General features: G+C 37.4%; 1 protein-coding gene across 3 annotated transcripts in view; it reads left to right on the top strand.

Moving 5' to 3' along the window:
* Positions 1–19,841, top strand: part of RELN (reelin) — a 496,502-nt gene that overhangs the window by 459,130 nt on the left and 17,531 nt on the right. For all 3 annotated transcript variants that reach the window (XM_059396996.1, XM_059396995.1, XM_059396994.1), the window contains exons 51-58: positions 1,521–1,675; positions 2,940–3,154; positions 5,340–5,517; positions 8,047–8,222; positions 8,375–8,481; positions 9,745–9,987; positions 10,470–10,645; positions 18,996–19,069. In XM_059396996.1, coding sequence (XP_059252979.1) covers positions 1,521–1,675; positions 2,940–3,154; positions 5,340–5,517; positions 8,047–8,222; positions 8,375–8,481; positions 9,745–9,987; positions 10,470–10,645; positions 18,996–19,069 — 1,324 coding nt within the window. The remainder of the gene's footprint in view (positions 1–1,520; positions 1,676–2,939; positions 3,155–5,339; positions 5,518–8,046; positions 8,223–8,374; positions 8,482–9,744; positions 9,988–10,469; positions 10,646–18,995; positions 19,070–19,841) is intronic.

Below are 19,841 nucleotides of genomic sequence, written 5' to 3'. Positions count from 1 at the left end.
GACACCACACAGGTGAAGGCTGAGTTTCAGTGATATTGTTTGGTCTCTCCTCTGACTTCTCTGATGCCATACGACTCTGTGACTCACACAGTGACCCCACACCTCCAATTATACCCGTTCATCGCTAGAATGCTAGAGCTAACCAGGAAACTTTCAGAGGAAGAGACCTATAAAATCAGAGTATATTGTGAATTAGATGCAACTTACAGAAATATTCTATTCCTAAACTTTCTGGAATAAAATCATACTGTTAAAGACACCTGTCTCAGAAAGGACATTGTGGACGGTGTGTGAGTGTGTGTGTGTGTGTAGATGTGTGCTTGTGTGTGATTGAGAAATAGGAGAGATGATAGGATGTACTCTGCACTAATCAGGTCATAGTCTTGTTGCCTACATTTTCCTTGGACTCTTACAAGCCTGTTTTTAGTCACTTAGTTGAGGCATAATTGACATACAAAAAGCTGTTGTTATTAATGTATACAACTTGATGAGTTTGGAGATAAGTATACACCCAAGAGACCATCACCACAACCACGGTCACAAATTGATCAATCACCTCTTAAAGCTTCTTCACACAGGCACCCCCGACCTTTTTTTAACCTTCTTAGCAAATTTTTAAATATACAGTACAGTATTGGTAACTATAGGCCCTCTGTTGTAGATCTCTGGAACTTATTGCCCTGTATTCCTGAAACTTTACGCATGCCCTTTGACTGACATTTCTTCCTCTCCTCAACCCCTAGTAACTGCTATTCTACTCTACGAGTTTGAATATTATAATTTATTTAATTATGCAGATTACAGTATGAGTATTTCAGTAGAAATAGCTAATTTATTTCCCTATCATATTACTAACAACTCTTTGTCCTTTAAATCCTCCCTATAAGTTAAATATTTATCAGAAAAGAATTTGGGGGCACCTGGTTGGCTCAGTGGATTGGGCCTCTTCCTTAGGCTCAGGTAATGATCCCAGGGTCCTGGGATCAAGTCCCCAGTCGGGCTCTCTACTCAGCAGGGAGCCTGCTTTCTCCCTCCTCTGCCTGCCTCTCTGCCTACTTGTAATCTCTCTCTCTGTCAAATAGATAAATAAAATCTTAAAAAAAAAAAAAAGAATTTATATAGGGACACCTTGTGGGCTCAGTAGGAGAACATGTGATTCTTAATCTTAGAGTCATAGCTCGAGCCCCACACTGGGTGTATAGATTACTAAAAATTAAGTAAATAAATAAAATTGGTATACATGTCCCTTTGCTTTTCATTTATAACACATACAATACACTTTTTTCCTAAATGTAGACTTACAAATATTATATATCTCAACCTCCTGGTATCCATGTTCCTAAAATGGTATGTTTATATTAGTGTTTTGCCTATGGATTGTATGTAATGTAAGAGAGATTTCTACTGAAAACAATCTTGCATAGATTGTTTTTGAATTGCATAGATTGAAAAATGGCTTCAAGTAATTTTGCTATGAATTTGTCATAAAATAAAACAAATAAAATTTTTCTTCATTCAAGTGAATGAGCATTGGCTATTCCATGATGATTGCACAGTAGAAAGATTCTGTGACTCCCCTGATGGCGTCATGATTTGCGGCAGCCATGATGGAAGAGAAGTGTATGCAGTTACCCATGACCTGACTCCCACGGAAGGCTGGATCATGCAGTTCAAGGTGAAAATGTTATGGTTACATAAATAACCATCCACTAGCAATATAAAAATGAAAAAACAATTTGTAGAGATAAAGATCATACATTTCACTGTCTTAATCTCTACTTCGAAAAATAAAATGTATGTTTCAGTCATGTCCATCTCAACTATATTTAACTTAATGATTAAAAGTAATTAAGATGATTTTACTTCTGAACTATGCCAGGATAAAACTTTCATAAATGTGTTTCTCCTCAGGATTAAATACTGATAGAGAAAAATAGTGACAATAAAAATGTAGGATACTGGGGCGCCTGGGTGGCTCAGTGGGTTAAAGCCTCTGCCTTCAGCTCAGGTCATGATCCCCGGGTCCTGGAATCGAGCCCCGCATCGGGCTGTCCGCTCCGCGGAGAGCCTGCTTCCTCCTCTCTCTCTCTCTGCCTGCCTCTCTGCCTACTTGTGATCTGTCTGTCAAATAAATAAATAAAATATTAAAAAAAAATGTAGGATACTGATTCCAGTTTCCCATAATCATTATGCGTTAGCCAATTTCTTCCTTTAAGAGAAGCTTAAAGCTATTATGGTCATAATAACTCTTTTTTTTTTTTACAAGAGCATTTTAATGTTTCTAGAGAAAGAAAATTCTAGAAAACAAAGGCATGATTAGCATTAAAGCTAACGTCAGTTTTGGCCAAGATTTTATGTCAGCCAATTTGTTTTATGTCAACCAATTATTATCTATCTCACTCCACCGTATTAACAACAAATGTTGCAGTATATCTCTTTGCGTCAACAAAGGGTATTGTGCCTTATTAGAAGTACCTTCTGTTATCACTTCATTGCATCTTACTTGTAGTTGAAAGTGATTTATGGAGAGTCATAAATTGTACAACAAAATAGTAAACTTGGAAAAGCTGATAGCAATCCTTCTTGATCGAGTATTCTGCCAGATGGTAGTGCCAAACCATTAGCACAACAAACAACAATTTGTGAGAGTGGGCCCAGGCCTTCCACGGCAATTGGCCAGCCATGGCAGAAGCACAGCTTTCAGCTTCTCTCCAAAGTCCCTGCACAATATATTTGGCACTTTCTATAATTTGTCACCTTGGGCAACCACCTCACCTCCCCCGTCCATCAGCAGAACAGATAATGAACCTGGAAATACAGGATGGATGTGGTTGTAGCATCTATCAAGTGATCAGAAACTTTCTCGTTGGTAGGTCCTTAGAGCAGAAACATGTAATACGTTTTTAATCATTTGACAATCTTTCTTTTCTGTGTATTAGATCTCTGTTGGATGTAAAGTATCTGAAAAAGTTGCCCAGAATCAAATTCATGTGCAGTATTCTACTGACTTCGGTGTGAGCTGGAATTATCTGGTCCCTCAGTGCTTACCTGCAGACCCCAAATGTTCTGGAAGTGTTTCTCAGCCATCTGTATTCTTTCCAACCAAAGGGTGGAAAAGGATCACCTACCCACTTCCTGAAAGCTTAGTGGGGAAGTAAGTAGAAAATTAAAATAAAGCCTTGTTCCAAGCATCCAGAAGTTCATTAGGGCTACCTGTTTAGCCTGAAATTTTATGTAATTGTGGATAATAATACTCTCTTACACCCAACTCTAAAGGTTCTTTAATTGGTGACCTCCATGATGAGCTACCTTGAGGAGACCTCAAGTTTTAATCCTCAGACTTGGCCCTTGGCAGGCCCTGCCATTTCCCATGCTTTAATCCCTGAACATGGGGACGGACCAATAGTGATAGTCTTAGAACCACATCAAAAGGTGTATGCTTCCTCACTCATGAATCTTATAGACTGTGGTCCACCATGCATCACATGCTTTCCATATTACTGCCTTGTCACTCCATAGATGGAACCAGGAGCAAATCCTAACTTGTCATGATGTTCGTACAAATCGTAATTTTTCGTGCTGTCTTTACAAATGTGGTTTGTAGATTTCATTTTTCTCTTACCAAAGCATTATGTTATGCACCCGCAGTGAAAATTCATTAGCCTGGAGCAGTGGTGAGCCAAGATGATTCAACCATTCCCTGAGAAGTCTGTGGCTAAGTTAATTTAAAGCAATTCCAAAGGATTTCCCTTTAACTATAAAATTGGGGGGAGGGGCGGGGGTTGGAGATACACTAGAGAAAATGACAGGTATACCTCCATCATATGAATCATAGAGACTGGCTAAATGCAAAATCTTCTTATGAAACAGAATTATGATATATGATCAGAGCATATAGAACCTTTAAATAAGGTGCTTGCACTTGGCTTTGCCAGTCTGCCATAAATATCATTAACTACATGATCACTCACTGTTTCCTGCAACAATTATGAAAGGCTTCATCAATTAACATGCTGGGAAATTAGATCAGGATACTTTCCGCTGCAGGTAACAGAAAACCCAATCCAAGTGGACTCAATTAAAAATGAAATGTTTTATAGCTCTAATGAAAAGACAAGGATGAGTGAACTCTAACATGGGTTGATTCACAAGCTCAAAAATGTCCTCCAGGACGTTGTTACTTCTTCCTCTTTGACTCTTGCTGCACTGTCTCCATACTGGTGTCACACTCAGTCCTCACGAACATAGATAGCTTTGAGAAAACTTAAGCAGAATGCATCCTTACCTACATAAGGTTGGTAAGAGAAAGGAAGAGAAATAGAATTGCATTTCTTTCAGAACCAGAGCAACTACCTCCTTGCAAGGAGCATGTCCTCTTGGTACATATTAGCTCAGGAAAGTCCATCCCTGACACAGCCAATGGGCTGGAGATGTTCTATTACTCGTATGACTCACCTGGGGTGAATGGATGATGGGGAGCCACCCTAAGGTCACTGCTTCATTTTACCCCTCCCGTTCTCCCTCTCTCTTTTATAATGATATATAACTTAGATTCATTAAGATGCACACATCTTAATTTTTCAGCACAATGAGTCCTTACCATTGTGTAACCCGTGTGACTACCCCATAATCCAAGATACAGAACATTGACATCACCCCAGAGAGTGTCCTCATGCCCTTTGAACTCTTACACCAAGACAGTACAGCTTATTTTTGTATAGAGTTAATTATGAGGCTTGTATTTTCCCCAGAAGATAGAGAAGAGCAAAGATGAAATCAAAATCTTAGGGAAATTGCCCTTTTAAAAAACCCTTTCAGAATTGTTTTCTAATTAGCAGAGTTGTTCTGAGAATATTGGTTATCTCTGGGGGTTCAGAAGTTGCTGTTCCCTGACCAGCTGAGGACTGTGTGCCTGCTGACAGGTATCTGTCAAAGGAGTCACTTGTCTTCTGTACAATTTCAGAAATGTTACTTAATGGGTCTAAAAAGCAACACAACCCCTGGACTCCAGCTCATAACCAGCTTAATTTACGATAGTTACAGTTTCGTGTTTTAAAATATTCCTGTTGCTTGAAATAGAGATCCCACTGCATTTTCATTTTGTTTTCCAAGTTTGCTCACAGAGCATAAAATTTAAATGAAACTGGCTTTAGTGTTCCTCTACTAGAAATAACTAATAGTGGTCAGAAAACATTTTTTTATTTACCCATTTCATCCTTTTGCGATCATCTTAAATATTGTTTTATTTTTTCTCTTGAGTACTGAATGTACACATAGGAAAGTGGACCTGAATCAAGTTAACATTGGTTCTTATTCCTTTGTTTTTGTGTTGTCTATAGTCCAGTAAGATTGAGGTTCTATCAGAAGTACTCAGATATGCAGTGGGCAATCGATAATTTCTACCTGGGCCCTGGATGCTTGGACAACTGTAGAGGCCATGGCGATTGCTTAAAGGAGCAGTGCATTTGTGATCCGGGATACTCTGGGCCCAATTGCTACTTGACTCACACTCTAAAGGTAATATTAAAGTCCCCAAAAGAAGCGTTTACCCACACTACAGGTCATGCCTGAAGAGACATTGTGTGAGACTAATACTTCTTAACAGCATTCTTTGGGGGCCCCAGGAAGTAAATCCTTTGGATGGCAACTAAAGAATATGCCTTGGGTTTCTTAGAGCCCAGAATATTAGGACCGAGTCTGGTACAACTTATCAGTTCATAAAATTAACTAGACTGTATCAATTAAAGAACATTAATACTCTGCTTTTTTTTTTTTTAAAGCAGACTCTTGGTTTGAAATCAATATTAAGTCCTCTTCACATTTTCTGTAGATGGACAGTTTGAAGGAGGATGCTGATGTTATGAAGCAAATAACCTAGATTCGCTATCACAAAGAAACAAATTTTGAAAAATGACTAAACAGTACCTGCATTTTTAAAATTGAATTATAATTGACATACAATGTGATTTTAGTTTCAGGTATGCATCGCAGCGATTGGATAATACTGTCCATTACTCGGTGCTCACCGCGATAAGTATAGTCCTCATTATGTCACCAACCAACATTATTACAATATTATCATTACCTGAATTTTTGTTCGGAAAATTCAGGGCTCTGATGACTGCAGCTGAAACGTGGCTGTGGATTAAGAATAGAGAGGTCATTCTTGGAAACTTTAGCTGTTATGTCATTATTTACTGTGCAAATAATGCTCAACACAGTTGCCATATATACACTCTGTGTCTGTGAACAAATATAGGGCATTCTTCATTGCAATAACAGAAAAGCAACTAAGCCAAAAAAGTACAAATTGCTGAAATCGAACATGTAAGTGGCAAATGATGTAAACCAAACCTGTTCTGTTATTTTTTTTCTATAAAACAGCAACAACTTCGGAATTAATAAGTTAAAAAAATAACATTGGAGCAATGCTCACTTGTTTCTGAAGCTGTTGGTCTATTTGTTATCAAATGAGATTATAATATGAGAAACCTAGCCCTAGATAATGAATTAACTAAAAAAAGTCTAGTTTCTTTCATGAGCATTCAAATTTTATTAATATTCCTCAGTTGGATAAAAAATTATACAAGTCTATATTATGAACTCTGATCAGACCTTTCTAATGAGGGTTTACATGGTTAACAGTGCATGTCTTCTGACTCATGTTTTTACATGTAAACCTCCATTTTTAAAATTGCATTTATTTGCTGGGGTGGGGCGCCTGGGTGGTTCAGTTGGTTAAGCATCCAATGCTTGATCTCAGTTCAGGTCTTGATCTCAGGGTTGTGAGTTCAAGCCCTGCATTGGAGCCTACTTTAAAAAAAAAGTTATTACATTTATTTGCTCACATCAGTAAGGTAAGGTAAGTCTGACACGTGACTACATGTCCTTAACTATAAAGAGGATTATGTTCTGAGTTTGAAGAGAGTCCATTTAAATCATTTTAACTACACAGTAAGACACCAACTAGACAACTCATTGAAAGAAATGAAAAACTATAGTTTTTCTCTATACAGTTACTGCAGTTGCAACTGTGACAACTTGTTTTAATGATACATCATTTCTGTAATTTACAAAACAAAAAACAGAAGAATTATACCTCAACACAGTGCAAAACTACTATGGACAAAATGAAGGTACCATGGTCAAAATAAATAGAAAAATCAAGATGTTTACTATGATGTGAGGGGATGAAATAATTTCATATAAAATGTAGCCATAACAAACCCTAATATTTTATTTATCTACTCTCTTTGGAAAACAGACTATTCCTGATTGTTGGTCATTCTCAGTTAAGATAAACTGGAGATGTAGGGGAAATATTCCAGATTTTGAGTACTTCTCATCATCATCCTGAATCTTGAACCTGATAAACACGTAAAACCTGACTTCCAAAGTTGATCTTCTTTTGATTCATACAAAAAACTTTGGTTTCAAACATCCCTGTCTAACCATATAGACCTTCCAAGTTCACACTGTCCCAGAAGCTAGAGGGTCCTGGTTGCTTAAAGCAGTCTCCAAGGTAGGGGGCACACACTCCTGGGAGAAAACAGAACAATCCATTGAAAAATGTTAGGGGAAAAAAGTGCTTGAACATCCATTTTATTTTATCTTATTCCTTTACATTTTCATTTTTTGTGCATGTTTCATATAATAAATTACAACTGTACTTCTATATACAATATAAATAGATATATATATATATATTTGGAGAATACATGCTTAAGTAACTTCACAAATAGGAGTGTTACTATAGTGTTACTATAGTGTTACTATAGTGTTACTATAGTGTTTTATTTTATGATTCTTTCTAGACTTAAAATTCCAATGACTAAACATTATTTAATCACTTTAAATGTTCATAATATATGATGAAAAAGAACATTGTAGAGAAATATCAGGGTTTTTTTAATGTCTTTGGAAAAGCATTTGAAATTGGCCCTATTTTTTTTAAGTCCAAGATGAAACTACATTGTCTAAATTATTCCACAGTTATTATCTGAAATTTTTACCTTTAACCACATCCCACTTATTTTTTTTTCCCAGACTTTCCTGAAGGAACGCTTTGACAGTGAAGAAATCAAGCCTGATTTATGGATGTCCTTAGAAGGTGGGAGTACTTGTACAGAGTGTGGCATTCTTGCTGAGGACACTGCGCTCTATTTTGGGGGATCCACCGTGAGACAAGCTATTACTCAAGATCTGGACCTCAGAGGGGCCAAGTAAGTCATTTTTTGTTATTTTAATCACAGCATCACAAGTTGGCCCCCAAAGGAAGGAACGCACTTACTGGAGAAGTTGTTATCCAGGACTTGAGTAGACCACTTGTTCTAATTCACTGTTCTGATGGATCATAATGTGTGTTTGCATTCAGATTCCTGCAATATTGGGGACGCATCGGGAGTGAGAACAACATGACCTCCTGCCATCGGCCCATCTGCCGGAAGGAAGGCGTGCTGTTGGACTACTCTACTGATGGAGGCACGTTTCAGGGGTGAAAGCCACACTTTGGCTTTCAGATTCCCAGTTGACATCCAGTGCCCCTCAGAAAAGTTTCTGCAAACTTTTGCTGCCTTTGCAATGAGAATAGCAAAAATCACAGAGAGAAAACGGCAGATCTTAGTCAAATTACATGAGACCTATGTGTTCCACAGAATCTACCCACAAGGGGATAAGAGAGAAACCACACTAAAAAATAAGCTCCACACTTTCTGAATAAAGAAAAGAAATCTGTGTAACTGAAGTTTGATTATAAACGGTACAATTCAGAAATAAATTTGATAAGGTTTCTAAGTAAGATCATTTTAAAAACACTTTTAAAACTTTTGTGTGAGCAATAAATAACAATAAATCTAGAAGAAAACTTTATTGTGAAAGAAGACGGTCTGAATTCATGAGTTTTTTAAAGAATATTTGAATAAAATTCAGTTGTATTATTTTGAAGTAGCTAAAACCAGACCAAGAATACCATGAAAGTCCTTAGAAAATGAATTTTAGCGGATAGGTGTCACTTTACTGACTAGCAGAGATCTTGATGAACTCAGTATTTTAGGGTATTCAGAAGTGTTTCCTGACGTAATTTCAACATCCCACCTACAGTCTTGTCAATTGATAAGAGGAAAACTTATCAGTCCAATGAAATAAAAATTGCCTAGATTTAAAATAGCTACATTAAAATGTTAAATTCCAGGGCACCTGGGTGGCTCAGAGGGCTAAATTCTCTGCCTTCGGCTCGGGTCATGATGCCGGGGTCCTAGGATCGAGTCCCACATCGGGCTCTCTGCTCCACAGGGAGCCTGCTTCCTCTTCTCTCTCTCTCTCTCTCTGCCTACTTGTGATCTCTGTCAAATAAATAAATAAAATTTTTTTTAAAACTACATTAAAAAATAAATAAAATGTTAAATTCCTAGGAGTTCCTGTCCAGAAACATGCAAAACATGGATGTATCTCATTATTTATGAAAAAGAATACACATAGCAATCTAGAACAAAATGTTAGGAGCAGAAAATATGTAATTTTTATTTCAGTGTTTCTATTTTTGGCCAAATATTTCTAACTACCCTTCCTCTCATACCATCAGCCTGGTTTTTGAAACAGTAGAGAGCATTTATATTAAAGTCAGTGAAATCAATTATTATTTTCCAGTCAAAGATTTCTTTGGGAAGCTTATGGTAGCTGCAGTCTACTGTTGTTTTGGGGAGTTTTTTCCAGATATGTCACTATGTTGTGTATTTGTTACTATAGGAATTACTTGGACTTTGCTCCATGAGATGGATTACCAGAAATACATCTCTGTTAGACACGACTACATACTTCTTCCTGAGGACGCCCTCACCAACACAACTCGACTTCGCTGGTGGCAGCCTTTTGTGATCAGCAATGGACTCGTGGTGTCTGGAGTGGAGCGTGCGCAGTGGGCACTAGACAACATACTGATTGGAGGAGCAGAAATCAATCCTAGCCAACTGGTTGACACTTTCGATGATGGTAAGGATTTTGTGAGCCTTTTGCCTGCTATGTCTTTAGGTGAGTTACTACGTGAAAAGCATTCAGAAAGTACCTAGCACATATTCACTGCTCAACAAATGTTAGCTGTTCTTTTACTCAGTGGTTTATAAATCTTCAATATTAACTGTTTGCTGAATTGTCAACTGAGAATTTAATAAGTTCTGTTAAAGACAAAATGTCTAGTTATAAATATAATTTGAAATTTCAATATCTGGAAGAATTTTAGTTTCTTTAGGAATTTCTGCACCACAGAGATGCACATTGCATTGTTTTAAGAGTGTGTCAAAAATGCTGTAATGGTACAAGTCAATCAGACTAGCAGTTACATTTTTTAACTTGGTTAATCATTATGTGAGCATTTAATAATATCTTCTAGATTTTATTGATCACCTTGGATTTATATATTATACCAATTACATAGAAAACATTCTTGCCACATTGCTTCCAATTTCCCTTGACAGAAGGTACTTCCCATGAAGAAAACTGGAGTTTTTACCCTAATGCAGTAAGAACAGCAGGATTCTGTGGCAATCCATCCTTCCACCTCTACTGGCCGAATAAGAAGAAGGACAAAACTCACAATGCTCTCTCCTCCAGAGAACTCATTATACAGCCAGGATATATGATGCAGTTTAAAGTAAGGGGACGTCGCTCCTCCAGACATTGGGGGTAGAGGATGGGGAGAATGCTTAATTGAACAACTCTAAGGAAATGACTGATTTCTTTCGTTAAAAGAGACTTTATCTTATGAATAAAAGAAGTAATCTTTAGCAAAGGCCTTTATCAGATAGGATTATTTGAGCACAGATAAAATCAATTAGTTTGTTGGGACATAGCAAGAAATGTAACTGTATTGTATTTCATATATGTAATCTTTTTTTTTTTAATTTATTTTTTTTAAATAATTTTTTATTTTTTATAAACATATATTTTTATCCCCAGGGGTACAGGTCTGTGAATCACCAGGTTTACACACTTCACAGCACTCACCAAAACACATACCCTCCCCAATGTCCATAATCCCACCCCCTTCTCCCAAACCCCCTCCCCCCAGCAACCCTCAGTTTGTTTTGTGAGATTAAGAGTCACTTATGGTTTGTCTCCCTCCCAATCCCATCTTCTTTCATTTATTCTCTCATATATGTAATCTTGAGTTCAGTTTCCCAAACCCTGGAAATGAAAGCTTATAGAGGTACCCTGGCCTGCTCTGCCTATTTTTCTTTCTCTCTCTTTCTCTCTCACAAACACACAGTTTCTGTATCTCTTACTCTACTCTGATTTCATATGTTAAGCCACTTTCTATCCTTCTTTATCATGCCTATTTTTTTTTTTGATCTCTGACTTCTAAACACAAACATATACAGTAGCCCAGTTGGAACTCCTCCAAATCCTCATTTAAAAAGGACTCTCAAATCTTTTACATGCATATTTTATTCATAAAGGAGAGTAAAGGGAAAGTCATAGGAGATCATTAATATTCAGATAATCAGAGAGAAAGATAAAGCAATATCAATTATGTTTTTCTCTTTATAAAACATTTTTTGAAAAAGGGTATTACAGAAAAATGCTTTGTTACTCAAAAACAATTGATTGTTTATTTAAAAACATTTATTAAATGTTTGGGGCGCCTAGGTGGCTCAGTGGGTTAAGCCTCTGCCTTCGGCTCAGGTCATGATCCCAGGGTCCTGGGATCGAGCCCCGTATCCGACTCTCTGCTCAGCAGGGAGCCTGCTTCCACCTCCCTCTTCCACCTCCCTTTCTACCTGCCTCTCTGCCTACTTGTGATCTCTCTCTGTCAGATAAATAAAATCTTTTTTAAAAAATTTATTAAATGTTTTAAAAAGATGTCCTTCAATGATGGTTAATAGTAAGAATCCTCTCTAGCAGGAATAAAAATGTATTCACAGCTGGTAGGAGAGAAAAATAGGGCGCTATTATTTAATGGGTATAGAGCTTTGGATTTTGCTCGATTTAAGAGTTCAGATCTTTTGCAAAAAAGAGGGGGATTAGGGATGTTCAGTGTTTTCCTCAGCTTTCTGTTAAATTTTCCTTCAGAAACTAAAGAGTGAGGGAATCTCCTCAAATATTACCACTCTATAGGTCTATCCTTAACTAAGTTGCATAAAGGATGCTGAAGGTCATGTCTGGTGTTACCCCACCCCTAATTCCAAGCCACCTCCTTTAAGAGTGAAGATTTTCCCTCTAGCAGGCCCACACCAGGCCCTTATCAAAGTTGTCATATTTGATTAAGTTGGTTGGAGCCTCCTGTCTTGCTGCCTCTGTCAACCCAAACTGAAGAGATGGACATCAACTTCTCTAACCAAATCCATTTGTTTAAAAAAAAGAAAAAAGTTCATCCCCAGAAATGTAGTACTTAAAGTATCACCAACACTCCATTTTTCTAAGTCACCAACAATTTTTTAAACTTCACCCATTTCTTGCCTTTCCTTTCTGATCTGTACCCCTGGGCACTGTTGTCTTTGCCCTCCACAGCTGGGGCCATCTTGCGCTTGTTTTCCACTTGTTCTCCAGCTCTGAGTTCTCTGCCAGTTCTCCTCTTTCCTCCTTGGAATATACTTCTGCTTCCTTTTTGGCTCCTCTTCTTCCTCCAACGCTCTAGAGGTCTCTAGACCTCTAGTACTCTAGTACTAGTATAATACTAGTACTCTAGCATTTTGCGGTACTTCTTTGCTCTCTTCTCTCTTAGATAGTCTCCCCATGGGAAATTCCATTCATCCTTTGGCTTCCGGGACATGTTTAAGACCAGCTCCCAGACCTGCCTTTCCAACCCTGACTGATTCACCAACCATTAATTCAGTACTTTTACATTCTGTGTACATTCCTACACTTTCATTGTCCAGCATCTCAGCTCGTAGCGGCAAATAGTGAACTTCATCTCCTCCCTCTCCCTACCGACTCCTCTTTCTGATTCTCCTGTTTTTATTGATGGCACCACCTTTGACTTACTGATCAGCTTTAAAAGTTGAAATAGTCTTTGATTTTTCACTTTTAACTTTTCACATCTAACCAGCTACTGCAGCCTTGTAATTTCCAGTGTGCCTGGCACCCATCCCATCTTCTCCGTTTGCTCTATTCCCACTTGCACTCATTAAATCAGTAGTCCAGTAACTAGTCTTCCTTTCTACTCCCACCTGTCCTTCAACAGCACAGCCAGACTCATCTTTACAGAGCATAACTCTGAGCACATTACTCCACTGCTCATAAACCTTTAATGGCTCCCCATTGCTTACCAAATTAAGGTCAAAAGCCAAAGACTACAGTTCATGGTCTACCGAACTCACTAATCTGTCTCACGTTCTCTCCCAGTATTCTACACCTTCTACAGCTGGACCAAAACATAGCTCATGCTCTCCTATAGACATGACACAGTGTCTTCCCACCTCTGTGTCTTTGCTCACGCTCCTCCCATCTAACTGTGTTTCTCCTACCTCCACCTCTCACACTCTTCCCATTCTCCAGAGGCAGCTCACATGCACCCTATTTGGTTAACTCTTTTCTGTTTTGTTTTAGTTGAAGTATATTTGACATTTAACTTTGTGCAAATTTAATTTGTACAACATGTTGATTTGATACATACATATATTGTCATATGATTGCCATTGTAGTGAGAGCACCTCTATCATGTCACGTAATTATCATTTCTTTCTTGTGGCTGGAATAATTAAGATCTTCCACTTCTGATTAATTATTCTCCAATCCATTTAACCAGATACTGTCTCTCCTTCATAAGAAGCACCAGAGCGTTTTAATTATATCTTTTATGATTTCCTTTCTCATTATTGGAATATGCTTCTTACTCTCTCTGAAGCCAGGGCTGTTTTATTCATGAGTGTGTGGCCTGAAATTTTTAGCACTAACCTTCCCCTGTATCAGCACTAAAATAGGACATGTTAATAATTAGATGATTAGGACTTAAATTTAAATTGCTGAAGTTTTATAGCAATATTAATGATTCAAACATTTAATTGCATATAATGTGGAAAGCTCTTATTCATATGAAAATGAAAAAACCACAAGAATAGAAATTCGTGCCAGAAATGTAGTAGCCTCAGGAAGTTAGGATATCAATGAAAATGTCTTGAAGCAGTCATACTTCGAGTTTCTTTGCATTAATTCTCCAAGTGTTACTTTGCTTTCGGCTAAATTTTCTTCCCCAAATTTATAATTAATATGTTGTTATATTTATCCAGTAAATAGAAATAGCACTTTTTTTGTTTGTTTTATTGCTTAGTCATGGATATCATTCTGTTTACAGCCAGCTCTGATTGGTATGGAATGCCTTTTTCTCCTGGAGAGGCATCTGACTCTTAGTCTTAACCATAACTGCCAAATTTGGCAAGTAGAAAAAGCTGAAGAGCAACAGCATAATCCAGAAAAGTTAAAATTAACTAGCTAGATCGATAGGCCAAAATTAAGCCTGGAAAAAAAAATGGGGCCTGGTCATTTCTGTACAAAAACTTTTATGTCTTTGAAAAAAAGACGTTTCTCAAAGGTTAATAGCTTGCTCTTTTAACTTTTTTGTTTTTATTATTGAAGTATAATTGACATAAAATGTTATGTTAGTTTCTGATGTACAACATAGTGATTGGACATTCTTTACATTACTCAGTGCTCACCACTATCTTAAGTCACTTCCAGTGTTATTACAGTATTTTTACCCATTTCATCCATTCCCTCTACCCCCTCTAGAAGTCACCAGTTTGTTCTCTGTATTTTTAAGTCTGTTTCTGTCTGTTCATTTGTTTTGTTTTTTAGATTACACAAATAAGTGAAATCATGTGGTATTTGTCTTTCTCAGTCTTACTTACTTCACTTAGCGTAATACACTCTGGATCCATCCATGTTTTCACAAATGGCAAGATCTTATTCTTTCTTATGGCTAGGTAATATTCCATTGTAGATATACCCCATATTTTGTCCATTCATCTGTTCATGGACATTTGGATGGCTTCCATATCTTGGCTATTGAAAATCATGCTGCAGTGAACATAGGGGTGCATATATCTTTTTGAATTAGTATGTTCATTTTCTTTGAGCAGTGGAATTATTTGACCATTGCGTGTTTCTATTTTTAATTTGTTGAGGAACCTCCATACTATTTTCCATAGTGGCTGTACCCAGTATAGATTCCCACCAATTGTGCCCAAGGGTCCCCTTTCATCCACATCCTTACCAATACATATTATTTCTTATCTTTTGATACTACCCATTCTAATTTGTGTGTGGTGATATCTCATTATGGTTTGATCTGCATTCCCCCAATAATTAGTGAGGTTGAGCATCATTTCATGTGTCTGTTGGCCATCTGTATGTCCTCTTGGGAAACATATTCAGGTCCTCTGCCCATTTTTTAGACAGATTTCTGTTTGTTTGTCTTGAGTTGTGTAAGTTCTTTGTATATCTTCGGTATTAATCCCTTACCAGATATATCATTTGCAAGTATCTTCTCCCATTCAGTAGGCTGCCTTTTTGTTTTGCTGATGGTTTCCTTCATTGTGCAAAAACTTTTTATTTTGGTGTAGTCTGAATAAGTTAGTTAGTTAGTTGGTTTTGCTTTTTTTCTCTTCCCCCTGGCTGATGTCCAAGAGATTATTGCCTATGTTTTCTCTTAGGAGTTTGGTCTCACATTTAGGTCTTTTTTTTTTTTTTAAGATGTTATTTATTTATTTGACAGACAGAGATCACAAGTAGGCAGAGAGGTAGGCAGAGAGGGAGAGGAAGGGAAGTAGGCTCCCCGCTGAGTTCGGGCTTGAGCCCAGGACCCTGAGATCATGACCCGAGCTGAAGGCAGAGGCTTTAACCCACTGAGCCACCCAGGCGCCCCTCACATTTAGGTCTTAAATCCATTTTGAATGTATTTTTGTATATGGTTCAGAGAATGTTCCAGTTTCATTCTTTCACATGTTGCTGTCCAGTTTTCATAACAGTGTTTGTTGAAGAAACTATCGTTTTCCCATTAGGTGTTCTTGCCTCCTTTGTCATAGAATAATTGATCATGAAGTGGGTTTATTTCTTGACTCTCTATACTGTTCCATTGTTCTGTGTGTCTGCTTTTGTGCCAGTACCATACTGTTCTGATTACTTCAGCTTTGTGGTCTATCTTACAATCTTGGATTGTGATGCCTCCAGCTTTGTGCTTTCTCGGGAGTGCTTTTGCTATTTGGGGCATCTTGTGGTTCCATACAAATTTTAGGATTATTTGTTCTATTTCTGAAAAAAAAAATGCATTTGGTATTTTGATAGAGAGTCTATTGAATCTGTAGATGCCTTTGGGTAGTATGGACATTTTAACATTATTAATTCTTCTAATCCATGAGCATGGTATGTTTTCTCATTTGTTTTCATCATCTTCAATTTCTTTCATCAAGATCTTATAGTTTTCAAAGTATAAGTATTTCACCTCCTTGATTAAATTCCTTCTAGGTACTTTTTTTTGTGTAATTGTAAATGGGATTGTTTTCTTCATTTCTCTTTATCCTACTTTGTTATTATCATATAGAAATACAACATATTTCTGTATATTAATATTGTACCCAGCAACTTTACTGATTCATTTTTCAGTTCTAACAGTTTTTCGGTGGAGTCTTTAGGGTTTTCTATAGATAGTATCATGTCATCTGCAAATGGTGACAGGTTCACTTTTCCTTTCCAATTTGGATACCTTTTATTTCTTTTTCTTGTCTGATTGCTGCAGCTAGAATTTCCAATACTATGTTGAATAAAAGCAGTGAGAGAGGAAATGCTTATCTTGTTCCTGATCTTAGACAAAAAGCTCTCAGATTTTCCGCAACTAAGTATGATGTTAGCTGTGGGTTTTTCATATATAGCCTTGTTAAGTTGAAGCATGTTCCCTCTAAACCCACTTTGTTGGGAGTTTTTATCATGAAGGGATGTTGAATTTTGTTCAGTGCTTTTTCTGCACTTATTGAGATGATCCTATAGTTTTTATGCTTTCTCTTGTTAAAGTTACATATCACATTGATCTGCAAATATTAAATTATGCCTGCATTTCTGGAATAAATTCCACTTAATTATAGTGAATAATTCTTTTAGTGTATTGTTGAATTCAATTTGCTAATTTTTGTTGAGGATTTCTGCATTTACATTCATCACTGCTGGCTCAGAAGCATGTGACTTTTTTTTTTTTTAAGATTTTATTTATTTATTTGACAGGGATCACAAGTAGGCAGAGAGGCAGGCAGAGAGACAGAGAGAAGCAGGCTCCCCGCTGAGCAGAGAGCCTGATGTGGGGCTTGATCTCAGGACCCTGAAATCATGACCTGAGCTGAAGGCGGAAACTTAACCACTGAGCCACCCAGGAGCCCCAGCGTTCAACTTTTAATCTCAGTTTTAAGTTCAAGCCCACGCTGGCTATAGAAATTACTTAAAAATAAAACCTTTAAAAATTAAAAAAAAGAGGGGGCTCCTGGGTGGCTCAGTGGGTTAAGCCTTTGCCTTCAGCTTGGGTCATGGTCTCAGGGTCCTGGGATCGAGCCCCACATCAGGGTCTCTGCTTAGCAGAGAGCATGCTTCCCCCCCTCTCTCTGCCTGCCTCCCTGCCTACTTGTGATCTCTCTCTCTCTCTCTCTCGGTTAAACAAAATCTTTAAAAAAAAAAAAGAGTTTATTGGCTGGGATGCTTGGTATCTCAGTCAGTTAAGTTTCCAATCTTGGTTTTGGCTCAGGTTGTGATCTTAGAGGTGGTGGGATTGGGCTCTGTGTTTAGCAGGGAGTCCGCTTGAGGATTCACTCCCTCTGCCCCTCCCCCCACTCACATATGCTTGTGCTCTTTCTCTCTCATAAATAAATAATTTTTTTTTTTAAGAATATTGGCTTGTCCGCTGCCTTCGGCTCAGGTCATGATCTCAGGGTCCTGGGATCGAGGCCCGCATCGGGCTCTCTGCTCAGCAGGGAGCCTGCTTCCTCCTCTCTCTCTGCCTGCCTCTCTGCCTGCTTGTGATCTCTCTCTGTCAAATAAATAAATAAAATCTTTAAAAAAAAAAAAAAAAAGAATATTGGCTTGTAGTTTTCTTTTTCTGTAGTGTCTCTGTCTGGTTTGGGTATCATGTTAACGCTGGCCTCGTAGAATAAATTTGGAAATTTTCCTTCCTCTTTTATTTTTTGGAATAGTTTGAGAAGAACAGATATTAAGTCTTCTTTGAGTATTTGGTAGAATTCATCTATGAAGCCATCTGAGAGGGCTTTTGTTTGTTGGGAGAGTTTTTCATTATTGCCTCAGTTTTGTTACTTATAATCAGTCTGTTGACATTTTCTCTTTCTTCCTGATTTGTTTTTGGAAGAGTATATATTTTTAGGAATTTATCCATTTCTTCCATGTTGTCCGATTTGTCAGAATATAATTTTTCATAGTATTCTTTTATAACCCTGGTATTTCTGTGATGTCAGTTGTTATTTCTTCTCTTTGATTTCTGATTTTATTTATTTACATCCTCTCTCTTTTTCTTGAGGAGTCTAACTAAAGGCTTATCAATCTCATCATTTAAAACAACCAGCTCTTGATTAGAATAAATACTTTTTTTAAAAAAAGATTTATTTATTTGACAGAGAGAGACACAGTGAGAGAGGGAACACAAGCAGGAGGAGTGGGAGAGGGAGAAGCAGTATTCCCTGCTGAGCAGGGAGCCTGATGAGGGACTCAATCCCAGAACCCTGGGATCATGACCTGAGCTGAAAGCAGATGCTTAATGACTGAGCCACCCAGGCGCCCCGAGAATTAGTGCTTTTTTTAAACCTTGATTCTCATCTTCACACAAAGTTGCATATTTTTAACGGAACTCAAAAAAAAAAAAAAGGTAATATTGGTATTCTGGCAGGTTGCTCTGTAAAAGCTGCTCCGAATATTTGTTGATTTCCCATTAGAGGCATAATTTAGAGAGAGGGATTTAATTAATTAGTGACAGGTATTTAATCTTCCCCGTACACAGTTTTCATTTATGTTTGTTTTAGATTGTGGTAGGTTGCGAAGCTACTTCCTGTGGTGACCTTCATTCCGTAATGTTGGAGTACACTAAGGATGCAAGGTTTGTGAAATCATTCTGGAATAAATTTTTATGTTCTTCCAAACTTGAATACAACTTCAGATGGATGTCTATTTTTAAAGCAACTCCAGGGGAGCAACCTTTTATATTAAAAGTACAGCTTATGTTTATTTCACATGTATTCATTTCCCTTATATAAAACTTACATGAATGTCTTATTTTCAGAAATTTCCTTCAAACTCAGAAAACTCATTTTCCTACTAGACTGGCTGCAAGCCAACAAATTTTTTTTGTCTTTTAAACTAAGTAAGAGACTACGTTTGTCCTCAAAGTAGATTTCTCTTTTATTCATGTTGCTCATTTTCAACCAACCTTAATGAGAATTAAAATCAATACAAGATCTAAATATGCTGCAGCCAGAGTCACATGTCTTGAAGCCTAGTAAAAGTCTGACCCAGTGCAGTTACTTTATTGGGATGTTGAGAGCCCTGTCTCCCGCCACCACTTTTGAAAATGAATTATGGAGAGTTAAGTTTGGGTAAACAGAGAGCTTTGTCAATCAACTGCAGGTATATTTCTGGTAATAATACCAGTGGGAGGAAGCCGTTTGAATGCAGTAGCGGGCATGCTATTATTTTATTCTATTATCTGTGAATATATTCCTGTGCTTGTAAAGAGTTATATCTTGTTTGAAATTATTTTCAGTTTTACTTTTCATTGTGTTTATAAATATATACAGGAAATAGAAAACTTACATAAAAATACCTCAATTTAACCCAACCCCAAAGGGTTACTTTGACATTAGTCAAGTCAT

Source organism: Mustela nigripes, chromosome 4, assembly GCF_022355385.1.
Source record: "Mustela nigripes isolate SB6536 chromosome 4, MUSNIG.SB6536, whole genome shotgun sequence".
In the NCBI taxonomy this organism is placed as follows: domain Eukaryota; kingdom Metazoa; phylum Chordata; class Mammalia; order Carnivora; family Mustelidae; genus Mustela; species Mustela nigripes.
The sequence above is the reverse complement of the archived record's forward strand: the minus strand, read 5'-3'. Positions and strand labels throughout refer to the sequence as shown.